This window comes from Nerophis lumbriciformis, linkage group LG07, assembly GCF_033978685.3.
Source record: "Nerophis lumbriciformis linkage group LG07, RoL_Nlum_v2.1, whole genome shotgun sequence".
NCBI lineage: Eukaryota > Metazoa > Chordata > Actinopteri > Syngnathiformes > Syngnathidae > Nerophis > Nerophis lumbriciformis.
Genome location: NC_084554.2, coordinates 22,973,731 through 22,994,074, shown reverse-complemented (window position 1 = coordinate 22,994,074; position 20,344 = coordinate 22,973,731). Strand labels below are relative to the sequence as shown.

The 20,344-nt window shown below is 39.1% G+C and overlaps 1 protein-coding gene across 2 annotated transcripts; it reads left to right on the top strand.

Annotated features, from left to right (window-relative positions):
• The first annotated feature begins 1,607 nt into the window (after window positions 1-1,607).
• ube2wb (ubiquitin conjugating enzyme E2 Wb) lies at window positions 1,608-19,906 on the top strand. 2 transcript variants are annotated; one of them, XM_061965650.2, is made up of 6 exons: window positions 1,608-1,670; window positions 2,439-2,530; window positions 11,119-11,221; window positions 13,357-13,512; window positions 18,181-18,256; window positions 18,344-19,906. In XM_061965650.2, exons 1-6 carry the CDS (start codon window positions 1,656-1,658, stop codon window positions 18,355-18,357), a joined length of 456 nt encoding a protein of 151 aa, XP_061821634.1. In that variant the 5' UTR covers window positions 1,608-1,655; the 3' UTR covers window positions 18,358-19,906. The 2 variants fall into 2 exon arrangements, with proteins under 2 accessions (XP_061821634.1, XP_061821635.1); XM_061965651.2 differs by lacking the exon at window positions 1,608-1,670 and adding an exon at window positions 1,895-2,161.
• Window positions 19,907-20,344: the final 438 nt, after the last annotated feature.

The window sequence follows — 20,344 nt, the reverse complement described above, 5'->3', positions numbered from 1 at the left end:
AACTCACTGCTAACGTTATAACGTTATTGCAAACACGGGAATCTGTTGCAGTCCACTACCTTATTCATACTTTTTGTTCAGTGATTTTTTTTAAGCAGGGTTACGTTAGTCAATATATCACACTTAACGTTAGACGGCGGTCAGCAGCACCGCGTATTTTAGCCACCTAAAAAAAGACAAAAATAGTAAAATAAAGGTCAGTTAAAATGTATACTATATTATGAATATGTGTACCGTTTTAGCTAGCTTTCTGACATACTGTTGGTTGTTTACCTCAGTGGTCCCCAACCACCGGGCCGTGGATCGATTGGTATCGGGCCGCACAAGAAATATATATATATATTTTTTTCTTTTTTTAATTAAATCAACATAAAAAACACAAGATACACTTACAAGTAGTGCACCAACCCAAAACAACTCTCTCCCCCCTTTTGTTCTGGGCATTGAACATGAAGACTCTTCCTTCACTGTTCCGAGTGGCCATGAGAGTCTTGGCAGTGCCTGCCTCCAGTGCTCCAGTGGAGCGAGTTTTCAGCCATGGTGGCATCATACTACGCCCCCATCGTGCACAAATGACTGACAGACTCTTGGCTAATTTGGTCTTTTGCAAATGCAATGCAGCATAGGGCCCTGACATATAAAAAGTACAACTTTTTTGTTATGTTCACGTATGTCATGTTTTTTCAATGTTAACACTTTTGTACAAATAAGTACATTTGCACTTTATTTTTCAATGTGTTTGTTCTGTAAAGGAATGAGTTAATGTTTAAAATGACTGGTTAATAGTGCTATTATAAAGTGCAATGTCAGCACAATTCTCTTTCCTGCAATTTAAAATGCACTTGTTTTAATAAATAAATACAGCGTTTGAAAAGCATACACAATCTGTGTTAATATATTAGTCTGTGGTTAAAAGGACTTGAAAAGGACTCGAAACTCAAAATGCAGGACTTAGGACTTGACTTGAGACTTTCCAGTCTTGACTTTGGACTTGACTCGGGGCTTGCCTGTCTTGACTCGGGACTTGACTCGGACTCGAGGGCAAAGACTTGAGACTTACTTGTGACTTGCAAAACAATGACTTGGTCCCACCTCTGGAAGAAAATCTCTCTGGAAAAGTAGATTAATTTTAAATCTGTTCAAATATATGCTATAATTTCAACATAATGAGAGTTAATTATGAAATGTGTTAAATAATGAAAGTTAGAAACAATTACTGTGAAATTACCTCACGATTGGACTTTAATGTATTTTATTGCTGCATAATGGTTTATTCCACAAATAATTAAATGCATTTTTATATAATATAAAAAGTCCAAATATTTTGAGAGAAAGACAATAATATATGCCTAATTAAAATTCTAATTAAAAAAAGTTCAGCTCGTGCGAATTAAAACAGAAGCTAAGCCCCCTCCCGAAAATACAAATATATAAAAGGACTATAGTTGTAGAAATATTTCTGTAGTTTCATATTTTTTAAATAACTGCACACAACCGGTGTAAATTTTGAAGGTTTAAATGAGTATTCTCTGGCGACAATTGACAGCCTTGTGTCGCCTTGTATGAAAACAACTTGTCCGGTCACATGACTACGTGACGTCACCGACCTTAACATTACTGCGCGCTGTTGCGTGGTGGCGGGAGGGGCTTCCATCATGGCGTCGATGCAGGTAAGAGCACAAATGACAGCCGCCGCTAAGTTGACCATGTACCCACTCTGGTCCACAGGCTTTTGGCCTCTATTTAAGTCACGGCGTCATCGACTCAACGCCTTTTGTCCGAAGCCTCCGTGACGTCTGTGTGAACGCGGTGACATGTCGACCTAAACTGTAGACTGTGGCGGTTGCTGCTAGCATTACTACCAACGTTAGCACATCCTCACCAACACCGAAGGCTAGCGGACAAACCAGTTAGCCCTTGCTCAAAATACTAATGGCCGACGATGTCGTCTCTTTGCTAACACTCTGATACCACAGCAAATATAATGCCACACCTCTAATTTCAGTGTATATTCCTTCTGCTGCTCTGTTGAGTTAGCTTGTGAGGCGACCTGTTCCAGTATCCTCTTGAGCTGAACAGGTGCATCGCTTCATCATCAAAAGAGTTGACCATAAAGGACACAGTCGAATAAACACCAGGATACACACTCATGGCAATGCTTGTATGTGTGCATTCATCTATTACGATATTCATGTTGTATGTATCACGTAGACAAACCTTGTAATCAGTTGCTACAATGGCAAAACCTAGGGATAGTAGTAAAACAAATCCCTCGTTTCTGGCTCATTAAAACTACTTTAATGTCATTACTCTTTGCCAAAGTGTCAAGAAGAGTGGGATTTGTGTCTTGGTTGTTTAAAATGAAGAATGGCACAATTTGAATGGGGTTTTGTTTTTTATTTAATAATGTCTAATACTATACTGTTTGCCCATAACAGAAAAGGCTACAAAAGGAATTATTAGCCCTGCAAAACGATCCACCCCCAGGAATGACGCTTAATGAGAAAAGTGTACAGAACACCATAACACAGTAAGTACCCTTGTCATTTTTACACTCTTAATTCTAGGGCTGAGCGATTCAGGGGTAATCACAATTAGAAATTAGATCTCGATTCTGTTTATTTAAAAAAAAAAGTGTATTAGTGAGGTAACAGTATCAAAATCTCACAGTACGATATTGTGACCGTATTAAGGCCACAGTACATTTATTATTGGGGTTTTGTCCCAAAATAAAAGGCTTGGTTAAAAAAAAATCATAATCTGTAAAATGAAGTGGCAGGAATGTTTAGGTAAACACAGTTACTGTAATTGAACATAAACATGTATCATTATATTTATTACTACAAACATGTATATTAAGTGCAAAAATTTGTGCGGAAAAATCCTCTGTTTCAAGCAAATATATATAAAAAAAACATTGCGTGTCTTTAAACTGACAACGTAAACATTCAGTGTAACAAGTTTAAAACAATAATGTTCACTTTAGTGTCTTTCAACTTTTACTTCTTAAGTGGAATTTTTTTTTAAATATATGTTTGCAAAATGCTGTTTCCCAGATGACAATTTAAAGGGGACCTGAACTTTTTGGGAATTTTGCCTATCGTTCAAAATCATTATGAGAGAGACACCTTTTTTTTTTTTTTCGCTTTCTAACCTAGGTTTGTTCTCGGTGGCTAGCAATGTAGATAATGGGAGCAAACAATTCTACCTCTAAATCACTTTAAAAAGCATTCAAAAACTTGTCAACAAGATTTAAATTATGTTCCATAACCTGTTTAATAATCAAGCTGTAGCGTCATTGTTATTGTAAGAGCGAACACTGAGGAACTCTTTATATCGTAGTAACACATCGGCGTGCTTCGATATTAGCTGTAAAAGCTAAACTACGGCAAGAGTACCACTGATTAAGTGCCACTGATAAAGTACCACACACTAGGTGTGGTGAAATTACCCTCTGCATTTGACCTATCCCCTTGTTCAACCCCCTAGAAGGTGAGGGGAGCAGTGAGCAGCAGCGGTGGCCGTGCTCGGAAATCATTTTTGGTGATTTAACCCGGTATTCCAACCCTTGATGCTGAGTGCCAAGCAGGGAGGTAATGGGTCCCATTTTATAGTCTTTGGTATGACTCGACCGGGGTTTGAACTCACAACCTACCGATCTCAGGGCGGACACTCTTAACCACAAGGCCACTGAGCAGGATAAGGTAGCGATAGATAGCAAGAGATAAGCTAGCTTCTCCAACAACAAGAAACGCTTTTGAGTTTGTAATGCACAACACTGCGATACAACACTAATTTGCACTGACAGAAAACATGAACAATCATATTACAGTATCTGTAAAGTATTAGCCCACATTTCATCTTTTGTTTTCACACAGCTGAGCTAGGCAGACATCGTATGTACTGTAGTTGTACTAACACGCATGGCGTGCTGCGTGTATCATGATCGATATTAAAGTGACCCACTCGGTCGACATGTCCAGCTGGCCGGGGACGTTTCCTGTTGATTTTGGGTAAGCAATCCATTGTAGTTAAAATAGCTTGGCTCGAAGTTCCATATTTATAGTGTCAAAATCGTCTTCGGTCTGCTCCAACGTCTCACTCACTCGCTTCTATAAACAGCAGTATATTTAGCTTCAAAAGTATAAGGTTGTAAATCCTCCTTTGTCCAAAAATAGTTGTCTTCGTTGTCTGTTACCAAGTCTGCCATGTTTAGAAAACACACTTGTGTTTGAGTCCCGAAGTAGGAACACATGTTGCCAGAAGTCAGACGTGGAAACAAAAATCAATGCGCGGAAAAAAATCCAAGTCCCGGAAATGATTAAAATGATCAAAATACGGTAAATATTGAAGATTACATATTGTTATGAACGTGTCTGTTACTACATTATACTTGCACTGTGTATATAAAACGTTGGAGGGTTTTGAAATTGTTTTAGAGGGATTTGAAGGTTACAACAGTGACTCCCATAGCTACATCTTTCAAGCATTTTTTATCATCTTTAAAATCGTTAAAAAAAAGACGTGTGTTCTTGTCTCTCATAATGATTGTGAATGATAGGCAAAATTCCCAAAAAAGTGCAGTTCCCCTTTAACTTGTAATAATGTTGATACCTCACAAACTGATTTTAGCCTCTCTGGCTTCAAATATTATCAAGTAGTGGCCACGCTCCCACTGGGCGCTTTCTCTCCGCGCCGTGACGGCTCTGTCGATGCTCGAGACGAAGGTGACATGCTTTGCTTTACAGTAAGGCAGACTTTTTTTTTTCCTGCGCCAAAGAGGTTATGTTTTTGCCGGGGTTTGTCTGTCTGTTTGTTAGCAGCATAAGTCACAACGTTATGGACAGATTTTGATGAAACAATTCCTTTTATCAACTATGAACACACTTCTCCTGCATGCTTCCTCTTCTCCTCTTCACGGCGTCCCATGAACCCACCTTGCCGGTCCCGCAGTACACTGAGAATTCGAGGAGATGTAGTTTATTTTCAGACCAGTCAATACACAAAAGTGCCAGAAAAAACTACACCGTCCAAGTTTTCGCTTGATACATCACATGTCATGGTATTGAGGATTTTTTTACCTTTACATCCCGAATATGTATACAGGTTGTCCCCGGTTTAAGAATTAGTTGCGTTCCTATGACACATTAGTCTGTATTATGCTTTAATACTTAGATGACTCAAAATGTACACAGAACACATGAAGGACATAAAATGTAAAAAAAAAAAAAAAAAAGAATAACTACAAAAAAATTCCTTTTAAAAGAACTAATAAGAAATAGTAAACAAAAATTCCCAAAGTTAGCACTATCTGATTCTTATTCATGTTTATGGATACAATTGTTGTCTTTCCTGATTAGTTTTTATCTGCGTTTCTCCCCAATCTGAGCATTTTAACAATCTATGTGGTGGATTTCTTTTTCTCAGTTACACTGCCATTGTTTTTGCCCATTTCGACTGTTAGTCAACACCTTTGACGCACAGTCCTTGGCGACTGCTAGGTTGTTTTGCTAGCATTTATCGGCAAACATAGTTCCTTATGCCAAATGGTAATCAAGCCAGTGATGTAATTATGGTCAAGATCTGTCGTTGTGAAAAGTGCCAAAATACAGTGGTAATCTCAGTTTTGGTATGCCCCAATTTGGACTACATGGTTTTCAATGCACATTTTTGCCTCAGATATCATACAGGAAGACATTGTATGTAACAAACACGTATGACTGCAAAAAAAAGCCACCATGGGGCCGAAGAAAGTTACAAGTACCAGCACTCGGATAAAGAAAGTAATAAAACACTATTGAATTCAAGAAATAATTCGTAGCAAAGTACATCTGTCCTTTAATGGCAGTCTTTGCCAACAAGAGTTTTCAGTTAAGGTAAAAGCAATGCAGGGTTTCACGCAGCGCTTTGTTGTTAAGGCGGCCGCCTTAACAACAAAGAGCCACCGCCTAAACTAAAGTCTTAACAAGCTGCCTCTGCCTCTGTCAGTATGTCTCTGCAGCACCTAGCATTGTCCCACCTACAGAACCATATGATTGGTTACACGCAAAGCGGTAAAGCCAATCAGCAGTGCGTATTCAGAGCGCATGTAACAGCCAATCAGTAGTGCGTATTCAGAGCGCATGTAACAGCCAATCAGCAGTGCGTATTCAGAGCGCATGTAACAGCCAATCAGCAGTGCATATTTAGAGCGCATGGAGTCAGTGCTCCTGCGGTGGGGTGAGCAGAAAGGTGTTTAGCAGGTAAGCATAATGCAGCGGACTCTCCCCAAATTATAATAAACACTTCCAAGTCAACCACTACTACTACATCACTATGAGCCCGTTGACGTTCTAGAAACATAAGCGGCAGCTCAGCTCGCTCGCAGTCCTTGAGGTGATGGCTAATTAGCTTTTAGCGTAACATTAGCTCACTGCTGTGTGTGTGTGTGTGTGTGTGTGTGTTACGGACAGCAAAGCCCTGTCTGTCTGAGAGAGACAAGCATTATTGACCTACAGTTAACAACTAAGTTATTTCACTACCTTTTTCTGTGTTGAAGCAGCAAAAAAGGACATGTTAAATGAAGAGTTTCTGTCTCTGATGTTGATATAATAATGTAACTGCATCATAAAGCCTACATGAACTCTATGGTATTCAGGGATGAATAGTCTCTCCTATTGCCCATCCATCCATTTTCTACCGCTTATTCCCTTCGGGGTCGCGGGGGGCGCTGGAGCCTATCTCAGCTACAATCGGGCGGAAGGCGGGGTACACCCTGGACAAGTCGCCACCTCATCGCAGGGCCCTCTCCTATTGCTATTGTACTATTTTTTCAGCTATAGTTACATTAATCATTAGTAATGTAGCAGCCTATTTTTGAATGGCAGGGTCCCTTCTATCACATGTTGATGAAAATATAAAATTTACATTATAAAAATCAACTACAGGGTTCCCAAATGCTGTAATAAATTAAGCATGATGAGTCGAACATATGTCAGCATGGGGTCCCACTTTGAACTCTTTTTTTTTTTCAAACGCTTATTGCAAACGCTTACGTACAGTAAGTCATTAATTTGACTTTGTAAGTCATTATTTTGTCATTATTTTGACTTAGTAAAAATTACTAAGTCATAATAATGACGTACTTAGTATCTCAGGTAACTAGGACTGTTTTGTTTTTACTTTACGGAAAAAATATCGAGATAATGTACATCGTATATCGCCATTCTGCAAATGGAGCGGGTGGAGGTGGAGACGTGATGGCGACAGGCTGAGTTACAACGATCCTTACACTCACCCACCCCCTTCCCTGGTCCCCTCCCCCTTGAGAGTCACCACCTTAAAGGGGAACATTATCACAATTTCAGAAGGGTTAAAACCATTAAAAATCAGTTCCCAGTGGCTTATTTTATTTTTCGAAGTTTTTTTCCAAATTTTACTCATCACGCAATATCCCTAAAAAAAGCTTCAAAGTGCCTGATTTTAACCATCGTTATATACACCCGTCCATTTTCCTGTGACGTCACACAGTTATGCCAATACAAACAAACATGGCGGTTAGAACAGCAAGGTATAGCGACATTAGCTCGGATTCAGACTCGGATTTCAGCGGCTTAAGCGATTCAACAGATTACGCATGTATTGTAACGGATGGTTGTAGTGTGGACGCAGGTAGCGAAAACGAAATTGAAGAAGAAACTGAAGCTATTGAACGATATCAGTTTGAACCGTATGCAAGCGAAACCGACGAAAACGACACGACAGCCAGCGACACGGGAGAAAGCGAGGACGAATTTGGCGATCGCCTTCTAACCAACGATTGGTATGTGTTTGTTTGGCATTAAAGGAAACTAACAACTGAACTAGGTTTACAGCATATGAAATACATTTGGCAACAACATGCACTTTGAGAGTGCAGACAGCCCAGTTTTCATCAATTAATATATTCTGTAGACATACCCTCATCCGCTCTTTTTTCCTGAAAGCTGATCTGTCCAGTCCAGTTGGAAATGCATCTGCTTTGAGTGTCGCAGGATATCCACACATTCTTGCCATCTCTGTCGTAGCATAGCTTTCGTCGGTAAAGTGTGCGGAACAAACGTCCAATTTCTTGCCACTTTCGCATCTTTGGGCCACTGGTGCAACTTGAATCCGTCCCTGTTCGTGTTGTTACACCCTCCGACAACACACCGACGAGGCATGATGTCTCCAAGGTATGGAAAACAGTCGAAAAAACGGAAAATTACAGAGCTGATTTGACTCGGTGTTTGTAATGTGTTTGAGAAAATGGCGGATTGCTTACCGATGTGACGTCACAACGTGACATCATCGCTCCGAGAGCGAATAATAGAAAGGCGTTTAATTCGCCAAAATTCACCCATTTAGAGTTCGAAAATCAGTTAAAAAAATATATGGTCTTTTTTCTGCAACATCAAGGTATATATTGACGCTTACATAGGTCTGGTGATAATGTTCCCCTTTAACTAAAACATTTTCTGGGGGAAACACTGCAATGTTAAATATTTATCCATTTAACCTGGCATTTCATATATTTTTCTGCATGGACAACTAGAATTATTTGCAATGCAATGTGGTGTGTTAATATTTTTTGGTGTTGAGAACCGATTAAAATGGCATTTTGATTAAAAAAATCTACTCTTGTATGTACCGGTACATACAAAACCACTTAGGAGTGCATTGTAAACAGGACTGTGTGTATGAATTATTTAAACTCCATACTGATGAAAATGTAAATCAAGCTATGTAATACGCTTGGTCAATGGCCACTCATTTAAAAAATATAAAATAAAACCTGTTTTTCTCTTTTTGTATCCATGTACGTTGTTAAGAAATAATGTTTTTAGTTGGGTCAGGCTCATTTCTTTTTGGCATTATTTATGGGAGGTCCTGCAGGGATAGTTGACCGGGCACTTCAGTAATATAAACTAATTGAAAGACTCACGTCAATTAATTGGGCAGTGAGAATAAGGAGGAATGAGTAAGAAGAATCATCAAGTTAATCGATAGTGTTTGTTTTGTTTTTTTATACATCTTTGTGCAGCTCTTCTGAAATCTAATGTTTTAATTAGTTATGGCACTTGGCATGTCTGTGAACATCTGTAAAATGAAGTTGTGGCAATAACGAATAAAATGAATTGTAATCTCAGGTAGGATGAATTGGCAGTGTTTCAACTTCTCAAGTGACTCTGATGGAGTATATTACCAGTCTCTTCCTTATCAAATATTTAAAAGTTGGCATTGCAGTCTGACTTTTAGTGTTCCTTCAATGTGTGTCAGTAATAGGCCGTTAAATGACACTCACAGGTTCACAAGATAAATTCAGTTTTTTTTTTCAGTTTCCCTAGTAAGTTATTTTTAAGCTTTGGAGTTTATTCCGTGACGACATCTCAGTCAGACTCGAAATGTTTTGTGCGACTGTCAAAGTATTCCAACCAGTTTTGCTGGCTTCCCTGTTGAACGTGCATCCCGGGCTTGAGATGGTTCGGTTGGGTGTGTCAACCCTGATCATTGACACTTTTGAGCAGCCAGGGTTGACCTTAAGCAGGAATTTCCCTCTCTCCCGGGTCTTATGTTTTATTTTTTCTCCCAGCCAGAAGAGCAAGATAATTATTTTACACAAACTTAAAAATGCTCGCATTGTGGGTTTGTGTGCGACAGAGATAAGGTGCCCTTTTTTTCCCAGCCTTGTTTAAAGAACACTGACATTGTTTTTCAGTTTACAGTATGATCGAGCAGATGGCTTGGCTTTAGAAGCTGATGCAAGGAGTCAAGCAAACAACGCAACTCCTACTTGGAATATATGCTCACTTTGTCCTTGTCCTATTATTTGCTTCACTGGACTGACAATTTTAATGTAATGCAATGTCCAGTGAAATATAATAAACAAAACAAAAATGAGTAGTTTATATATCCATAGTTGCCATTATTATTTTTTTAAACTACAGACAGTTATGTTGAAGATGATGAGTAATGATTAAAATATGATTTCAGGAAGCAAAACGAATAACTTGATAAACGCTGTTTACTTTCCAATGTTTAATTTTGTCTAATTATTGACCGAGTAATGTTGTAGCCAGGACAGGACAGAGATGAATGTAGCCTACTGTGTTGCTCATTTACATAAAATAATCACCTAATTATTTGCAGTAACTAGGAATAGGCAATATAATGGATTCAGCATTATCCATCCATTTTTTACAGTTTGTCCCTCTCGGGTTCAGGGGGGGTTGGAGCCTATACCAGCTGCACTTGGGCGAAAGGCAGTCTACACTCTGGACAAGTCGCCACCTAATCGCATTAGTCAAGGCTAAATTAAAATCACTACCTGGCTACCACCAGCAGAGGCACTGTTGATTCAATCCCGAACTAGTTTGTAGTATAAAGAAGACAACGTTGTTTGAAGTAGACCTACTTTATACAGACATCTATGGAAGTCTCACAAGATATTGTAATGTCCCGTACCATCATGCACACTATAGGTTCAAAATCCAGTTGTTATGTTTTTAGCTGAGATAGGCTCCAGCACCCCCCGCGACCTCGAAGGGAATAAGCGGTAGAAAATGGATGGATGGATGTTTTGTGGGGATTTTAAAGGTGTACTTTAATTTTACACCAAAATGTGTGTGAACAGTTGAATGACAAGTAAGGTATTAGAAGTTTCCACTGTACACAGTGTTTGTGTCCTGTGTTGCTGAGGCATAACGCACAGACATGCTGACTACAGCGCAATAGCTTTAACTTCCTGGAGCTACTTTCAAAGCATTTGAGAATGATTAGTCATCTCCAAGTGAAGCCCTGATCTGATGCCGTATGGCCTGAATGCTTGTACACATCAGAAAAAGCCCTGAGGCCTTAAACCCAAACAGCCACAAGTTCTTGGTGTCCTATCATCTTCACTCTCCTGAAAGAAATTAGGTCAGAGATTATCATGCTTCCATCAATGACCCCTTTTTATGTCTCCTTAGAGCCTTATACTATGAGCATACACTTCCTATTCATGTAATTGGCTGAAGTTAAATAATAGGAAAATAATCTTTGGTCATCACTTGACGAACACATTTGTGTTTACAGTGCTACTCAAACTTACCATATATTATTTAATGCTGTGTCTTTCTCCAGGTGGATTGTGGACATGGAGGGAGCCCCCGGCACATTGTACGAAGGAGAAAAATTTCAGCTGCTCTTCAAATTTAGTAGTCGATATCCATTTGATTCACCTCAGGTAAGCACTGTACCCCTTTTTTTTACTGTCTTCAAACAAGCATCACATTTCTCTCCAAACACTGGCATCATTTAACATCCATTATGAAAGGAATTAGGAGCCGGGAATGACAAATGAATGCAATGAAGCCGTGTTGGAAAGGATTAGTGCAATGATCTTAACACGGCCACCTAAAATTAGACAATTCAACAGTAAATAGGATAACGGTATTACTTTGTATGTTTCTTAGTTAGGGATTTAACGATATGAATTAGTCATTATCGTTATTGTGACCAAAATTATTGTGGTTATAATGGTCACGATATTATTGAATGTGCTCAAAAACTACTTATACACACTGAAATATTTTGACCAAGTTATTTTTTTTTTATAACTAAAACAAATAGACACCCTGTTAGAAAATTCACTATTTTCCATGTCTTGTGTTTCCTATGCTTTACCGATAGTGTGTTGGTCTTGTTTTGGCTGTTTTAATGACTAAACTTTTATTGTTTTAAATATTGGTTTGTATTGTAGCACTTAAATATGTATTTAAATGAAAAGAACTTAACAAATGTTTATTTCTGGCGGGCATTTCAGCGGTTATTGAACTCACTGTAAAAAAACAAAAACCTTGTCTCGTATCTCTGAGTATATAACGATCAGTGTGTTACAAATAAACAAAGCTTGTAGGTTCAATGTACACAATAGAATGTTTTAGTTGCTCAGACACAATGTGTTCATATACATTTGGATTGGGTATGTTGTTCCTTAATGGGGAGAGGTGTTAAACTCTCTTGTTTTCATGTGAGCATTTAAGCAAGTAAGCTGGCGCAAGTCAGTGAGTTTATCAAAGTGCAGTTGTAAGTCACACTTTTTTCATCATTTTAATTTAAAAAGGTAATACTAACCATCAGGAGTTTCACCGCGGTTATCAGTAATACCTTTTATCGTTACGTCCCTAATCAGTGTATGATCGATTGTTGACATGAAATAACACTCTTTAATCATCTTTACACTCCACTTTAATCCAATATAGCTATGCTGCCAGTGCTGAGCCAATCAGTGGCAATGATACTTAACAAGCACTCCGGTTGGTTTGATTTCCTCTCGTGTTTAATGCTACTGTAGTATTGGTATTTAAGTTGATTTAGCAATGTTTGTGTTTAGAAATGCTTAATTTAGGATTAAAAAAAGTAAAATATGCTTTAAAATACACAAAAACTGCGATGTGGTGAAATGGCATTTGAAGCGCAATGTGGCGAGGGATGACTTGTATTTACTTTTTAGAAGTTAACTGTTGCTAACTTGTTTCTATTGGGGAAACAATCCTTGGTAGGAGTTAGATTGGATCAGAATATTTCAAATTTACATAAATTATTCTGAAATACTGTATGTAAACTTTTTATTTCATTTGGCTTGTGTGGTGCCATATCTTCATGCTTTGGACAATGAGATCACCATTTTGAATTTTTCCTTGTCAAAAATAAGTTTGTGCACAATAAAACTACAAAAGGCTCTGGGTGACTTTAATGTGTACAACATTTTAACAATACAGACACAATATTACATATAAGAATAACATGTAAACACAAATGGAACAATAAATAGGACAAGTCTGTGCACTTTTCTTTGCAATGAGGTTAACTGACATAATTTGCTGCCACAAAACAATGATAAATTAATGAGTTGAATCAGCCACTGCCTCACATCATATGTCATGCATAGTTACCTTTGCCAACAAATAAAACCAGTGTTTGGTTTTGAAATACTATATTTGCCTTGACCGATCAGTGCCTTATTTCCCGACCTGGTATTTATTTTATTAGCTTTTTATATACTTTGTTGGTCCCATTCCCCTGGACAACATTGGGATGTAAGGTTATTTGAGGTGGCCACTCCAGGTCCAAAAACACAAGACTTGGTTTATTTAAGCAGTTTGCATGTCAAACAATTGATTTATGCACCCTGATGTTCCCTAAATCATACAAATTTTAAGTTGTCATAGTTGTCTTTTTTGCTGGGAGTTAGTCTTTGTTTTTCCATTTAAGGGTCTTAAAAATTATCATCTAGAAAAATGCAGAGAATTTCAATTGAAAGGTTTGGATTGATTTAAAATGTAAAAATTGCTTCATTATTATGTGTCACTGTTGCAGGTAATGTTCACAGGGGAGAATATACCTGTCCACCCACATGTGTATAGCAACGGTCACATTTGTCTGTCCATCCTGACGGAAGACTGGTCCCCAGCCCTCTCAGTGCAATCTGTCTGTCTTAGCATTATTAGCATGTTGTCCAGCTGCAAAGAAAAGGTAAGGAACCTATAAGAAAGGGAGATGTGTATTTAAGGATGGGCATTAGAACAGATGATTTACCATATTGACAAAAATATAAGAAAACCACTCTTTCAAAACCGATTTAAAAATAAATAAATAAATAACAACAATAATAAATATACATATATATATATACTGTATGTATATTATATTATATTTTAAAAAAAATATATATATATATATTATATATAACAAAATCAAACACTGAGTCACAGCTGCAATGTCTCCTAATAAGGTGTGTGTGTGTGTGTGTGTGTGTGTGTGTGTGTGTGTGTGTGTGTGTGTGTGTGTGTGTGTGTGTGTGTGTGTGTGTGTGTGTGTGTGTGTGTGTGTGTGTGTGTGTGTGTGTGTGTGTGTGTGTGTGTGTGTGTGTGTGTGTGTGTGTGTGTGTGTGTGTGTGTGTGTGTGTGTGTGTGTGTGTGTGTGTGTGTGTGTGTGTGACCGGACAAAAGGCTCTGTATCCCCTGATGAAAAGTTTTTTGGTTTGCATTTGTAAGAGCCAGAATATAACACAACTTGTCTTTTTAGACTTTTTTTTCCTCGGGAAAATAATGTTATTTTTAGGTCAGTTTATATTAGATGTAAATTAAGGATGTGGCGATCGGTTTGCCACTGATCATTATCGGACGATTTTTGTGAACAAGTATGTGATCGCTATTGTCAATTAATGCCGATCACGACGCCCCTGCCCCTGTTGAACACTAACTATAGTTAGTCACCCAACTGACAAGCTTATTGTGTGTCTCCATACACAGTGTGTAGCTGCTCCCCTAAGCTAGTAATAATCACCTCCATTACAGAAAATAAACTTTCTTAGTAGCTTAACTACCATTATCAAGTAACATCACTTGAGCTAATAGCTAAACTAACCGCTTAGCTAACTTTAAACACCAAGAAAATAGGTGCTTAGTAGAGATGCGCGGTTTGCGGGCACAACCGCGTAGTCCGCGGATTATCCGCGGATCGGGCGGATGAAATTTAAAAAAATTAGATTTTATCCGCGGGTCGGGTCGGGCGATTGAAATAAAAAAAAATTAGATTTTAAATAGATTCAGGCGGGTGGCAGTTAAACCAATTCGGAAATATATATACATAGTTAAATGTTGTTACCCACATACGAAAAACGAGCAGGCACCTGCTGCATATGCCACAACAGAAGAAAAAAAAAGAAAAGAGATGGACACCTTTACGGAGCGGAGAAGGGACGCCTCGGCGGGGTCCGGGACCGAGGCCCCCTCCCCCGAGAGGGCCCCACCGGCAGCCGTAGCTGAGGCGATCCGCGAGAAGGGCCCGACGCACGTCCAGGGTCACTACCGCGCCCACCGCACCGACACCCCGCCTCGTCCGCCTTCGCCGCGGCCGGCGTCACGCGCAGCAGGTAAGCAGCTTACCTGCCCGCCACCCCCATGGCCGGGGGCTCGTAACAGGGGTCACTCCGCGCGCTCCGCCCGCGCAGCCTACCTGCCCGCCACCCCTGTTGCCTGGGGCGCGTAACAGGGGTCACTCCGCGCGCAGTGCGCTCACGAAAGGGGTGGGGCTCACCCTGGTTGATATAGAGAGCAGGACGGTGGCCATGGAAGTCGGAACCCGCTAAGGAGTGTGTAACAACCCACCTGCCGAATCAACTAGCCCTGAAAATGGATGGCGCTGGAGCGTCGGGCCCATACCCGGCCGTCGCCGGCAGCGAGATGCGCTTGGAGGTGCGCTCAGCGCGGCTCCCATATGATTGCGCACTGGTGTGCGTCTGGGTCATGACAGCGTGGCACGCGAAAGTCTGTGCTGCATTGGATCAGTCTCCTTTCTTTAACAGGCAAAAGCTTTATAACCTCACCATTCCTGCCAACTTTTGAAATCAGAAAAACCTAGTAGCCAGGGTCCAAGGGCCGCAGGCCCCGGTAGGTCCAGGACAAAGTCCTGGTGGAGGGTTCAGGGCTTCGCCCCCTGACGCAAAATGATTATTAGCATTCAGACAGGTTAAAATGTTGCTAAAACCATCACTTTTCTATCAGTCACAGTGAATTTTCAAAACAAAAATATTACAGCAAAAATCATATGGGTTGATTGGCATGTTTATTCTGTAAGCTAACTTCAATAGTTTGAAATTATTTTGACAGTTAATGCCAGTTATCCTGTCAACCTTTCACAAGACTTCAATTTGTTAATTGAAAGTATAAACAGTATAAACACTTTTTACAGTAAACAAATGGTAAAACAGTACTAAACAATTCCATTAAAAAAAAAAATTGGTGTCATTATTAACTTTCTGTCCAAGCTTGTATAATCTACTGCCTTGTTCAATTGTAAAAAATATTCTGTGCCTGAAATTCACATTTCTATCACAATTATCATACTGTAAACATGGTAAGCTAACTTCATTAAAATTAATAGTCCTGTCAATAGCATGGAATTACAATTCAAATGTAGTTTTTTTTGTAAGCCTTTCAAAAGAATTCAAAATATGAAAAATTAATGAAAATTAATTTAAGCCATCAGACACTTGAAAAGTGGCACATCACATCTCTAATGTAATCATTTGAACTTTTCAACAGAAATAGCACTGCAAAAATATTAAGGACATACTTCTGTATTTTGGTAGTTATGCTGTCAACATTTAACAAGATTTCTTCAACTTGGACTTGAAAGCATAAATAGTATAAACACTTAACAGTATGTCGTGCTGTGAAATACAGCCGACAGGATTGCGCACCAAACACGAAGCAAGGCCAAAGCGCATGCATGGTGCAGGAGAACAAAGGACTTCTTTCATTTAAGGTTTGTGATAAATCATCAAACTCATTCGTTAAAAGGACTCTATAGTAATATAAAGCGAATTTTTCTGGACATTATCATGCAAGAAAAGTTTATTTTTGGGACCGCGATCACCGCGTAATGATTTTTAAAGGTTGCATTACAAACATTTAACTGTCCCATGTGATCAGCCAGTGCGATTGGAAGTCCATGCTCAATTATTGCCTCCGTAAATAAAACTTCGGCATTTATCACATCCAAAGAATCTGTTTGGGCGACGAAAAACGTTGAAAGTTTTCCACTTGTATCGCTAGCAACGGCATTAGACTTGTGTTTTTTTTGTCCCAACGTGGTCTTTTACATCGCTAATTCCTCCGTGTCCGATCGAAAAATCTTGTCTGCACAAGGTGCAATTCGCGTAGTTTTCACCCTTTTTTTTTTTTAATTAATGAAAAACCGTATTTTTTATCACTGCAACCGTAACCCGGAATAGGTTGATGAAAACCGTACGAATTACGGGAAAACCGGAGTAGTTGGCAGGTATGCCTCACTAATGCCTTGCATCGTCTATATTAGATATATAACAACGGGCGGGTGCGGGCGGATGGCGGGCGGGTGCAGCTCTGATCAAACGTTACATCGGGTGGATGGCGGATGGTTGACGACTTTCTGATGCGGTTGCGGATGACATAATTGCCTATCCGCGCATCTCTAGTGTAAGAAGTGTAGATGGAACCACAGCTGGAAAGTAAGCCGTAATTAACAAGTAAATTAATAAGAGTTTGAGGATAATGTAAGCATTGGTGTGTCAGCATTGTCACAGTCAACACCAGGGTTAGTATCAGTATATGATCGATACTAGCGTGATTATGTCTATTTTTATTTTTATCCAAGTCATAATTTGTTTTTAATGTTTACAAACTCGTGGGTTAACTCCCTGGACACAGGAAGACAAAACCCTAAGGCTCTAAATGAGTAAATTAATAGTAAATAGTTTTTGCTTTTGCTTAGTTATTGTGTACTATTGACTGTGTTTTGCTCAAACAATTTTAAGTGATAAAAGAGAATAAAGAACTATTTAAAATATTGTGTTGATATTGTTAAACTGTCAATAGCACTCACCATAAATACATTTAGTACTTTACAGTTAATACATGTGATTGGTATTGGCATTGGAGGATTTCACTCATGTATGATTGGTATAATCGGCAGCATAAAAACTCTGATCGGAACATCCTTAATGTAAAGGCTAGAAAAACTAAACATTTACTCCAATAATGTTTTAAGTAAAAGATTGACATGACAATAATACTATTTAAATATTAGCAAGGTATTGTAAAAGGAAGAGTGCTGTTATGAGGCAGCACGGTGGTAGAGGGGTTAGTGCGTCTGCCTCACAATACAAAGGTCCTGAGTAGTCCTGGGTTCAATCCCGGGCTCGGGATCTTTCTCTGTGGAGTTTGCATGTTCTCCCCATGACTGCGTGGGTTCCCTACGGGTACTCCGGCTTCCTCCCACCTCCAAAGACATGCACCTGGGAATAGGTTGATTGGCAACACTAAATGGTCCCTAATGTGTGTGAGTGAATGTTGTCTGTCTATCTGTGTTGGCCCTGCGATGAGGTGGCAACTTGTCCAGGGTGTACCTCGCCTCCCACCCGATTGTAGCTGAGATAGGCTCCAGCGCCCCGCGCGACCCCGAAGGGAATAAGCGGTAGAAAATGGATGGAGAGTCCTGTTATGGCTACAGAAAATGTATTGGCCCTTAATTTACAGCACCCTCTGCTGGTAGTTTTCACACAGTAGAATCCACATTGATTTATGATGTCCATCTCTATTTAGAGTTAGATTAATTACCTGCTGTGTGCGATGTGTAAAGCATGTGCTTTTCCTGCAGAGACGACCACCTGACAACTCCTTTTACGTAAGAACGTGTAACAAAAACCCAAAGAAGACAAAATGGTGGTATCACGGTAAGTAAATATTCCCACAGGTCGATTAAATTGAGAGTTTGAAAGGAGTGTGCCTTTTAACATCAGCGTTTGTTATTGCCTTCACAGATGATACTTGCTAATGCACAAAGTTTGTAATACGTCACAGAAGAGAGGAGTCCTACTGATCTACGTGAAGCACTTTTTAATCATTCAGTCTCTGAACTCTGACCTATGACTGGAACAATGGACACCATACGCTGGAGGCTCTTGATTGCACCCACCTCCCCTGCCGGGCAGCTTGATGCATGTTTTAGTCGGTAATAGCCAAGAATGGTAACCCGTGGAACGTTTAGATGCACCCAAGATGGATTCTTTTCCTGGCCAAACAATAGTAATGCAGTACGTCAGGTGGATTTTTTGTGTATTTCCTGTTTTTAGAATTGTTCCTTTTTGTGTGCGCGTGTGGATGCAGTTGAAAGTCCTTGTGTTGTGCAATAATCACCAACCGATGGACGCATGCTTGGGCCTACAAAGGAGTTATCCTGAACTAATGGATGTCTAGAAAGGACCCGACCATCTATTTTATGCACTGTGAGAGTACATCATTCCCAACACTGTAAGCAGACCCCACTCATTGGTTTTAATTACTGGTCTAGCAAAGCCAGCGTGGCATTAGGTCAAACTATACTCATGTTTAGCTCCACTGGGATAGTATCCAGCCTTAGACATGAGCAGGGGCCTCTTCCATTTTAAAGAATGTTGCTTTCATTTTTTTCTGTTTTGACGCTTTGACATGCTTCTAAAATGTATGGATTTCACCTTTTTTGTACTGTTTTAAAGGGGATTGGACGGTTGACTTTTATTTTTAAAAACATACATATATAATATATTATTTTCATGTGTTGTATTTAATTTAAAATCTTTCTGCAACGGTAGAGCGTGACAAAATGTCTTTACATATATAATAAAGACAAGGCTTTGTAATTCTGCCTGGTCAGAGTTATGGCTCAGGTACTTTTTTCAATAAAGAACGCCTGTAAAAAAAAATAGATAACTATCAGATGTTTTAACTATATTTTCACCAAAGGAGACTTATGTTGTAAAATAACATGTCGAGCTATTGTGTGTGTGTATACAGTATGTTTAATTATTGGGATGATGCATTTATTGTAAACAGTTAGCCTGTCTTTAATTAGAATATATACAGTCGGCAACAAACCATACTACAAAAATAAGTAGTTTCCAGTGGAATTGCATGCATTTTTGAGCTTTTATTTGCAAAGGGACAGGCGTGAATCTTACCATATACCGCACTCTTTAAAGTGTAATTTATATTCCTAAATGAAACTGATAAGAAACTTGAATTTTCCATCTGGGATTTTTAGCTTTTTTATTGAAGACCACAGCACATCACTAAGTCAAATATATCTAACTTCAAAATACATTACAAGTCGAGCACCATCGTGCTGTTGTGAAAGTAAAAACAGCCAGAAGGTGCAGGAGAAAAGGTTACATGGTCATCTTTTATTTTTATTTTCCTTTTATTTTTGGTTTGGACTCCCTAGTTTGCAGGTTGATGAGGGTTTATTTATATTTGGGAAAACATGTTCTGGGATGTTCAAGCTTGTGTAATAGGTGCCTGTTCATTTTCATAATTGATAATAAAAGCAAATATTAATTTTTGTTAAACTGGTGTGAAGAATTTGTTGGTGATAACAATGTATTTAGAAAAAATCAATGCGAGAACAAACCAGCTGATGCGTGACCGTTGCCATGGGAATTTACAGACTTCAGCATCCTTTAAGAAATAAATGTAAAAAAAAAAATACACGACCTATACCTAGAATGACTTCAAAACGTAAATAGCAATGTTACTAGAGGAAAGAAACGTCATATTTGAGCTTGACGAAACATGGTCTTTCAACCTTTCAGGTGATTAAAGTCAATATTTGATTCAAACAAAGTTAATCTGGAAATGTAAATACAATGAATCCAAGCCGTTGAAGAGGACAACCAAGACTGAACCATTCCGGCCACCAGCGGGGAGTGTCTGATTTATTCAATAATCTTCTCAGTCTGTCATCTCCTTATGACAGCGATATAAAACGTTTAAAAAACATTTTCCCA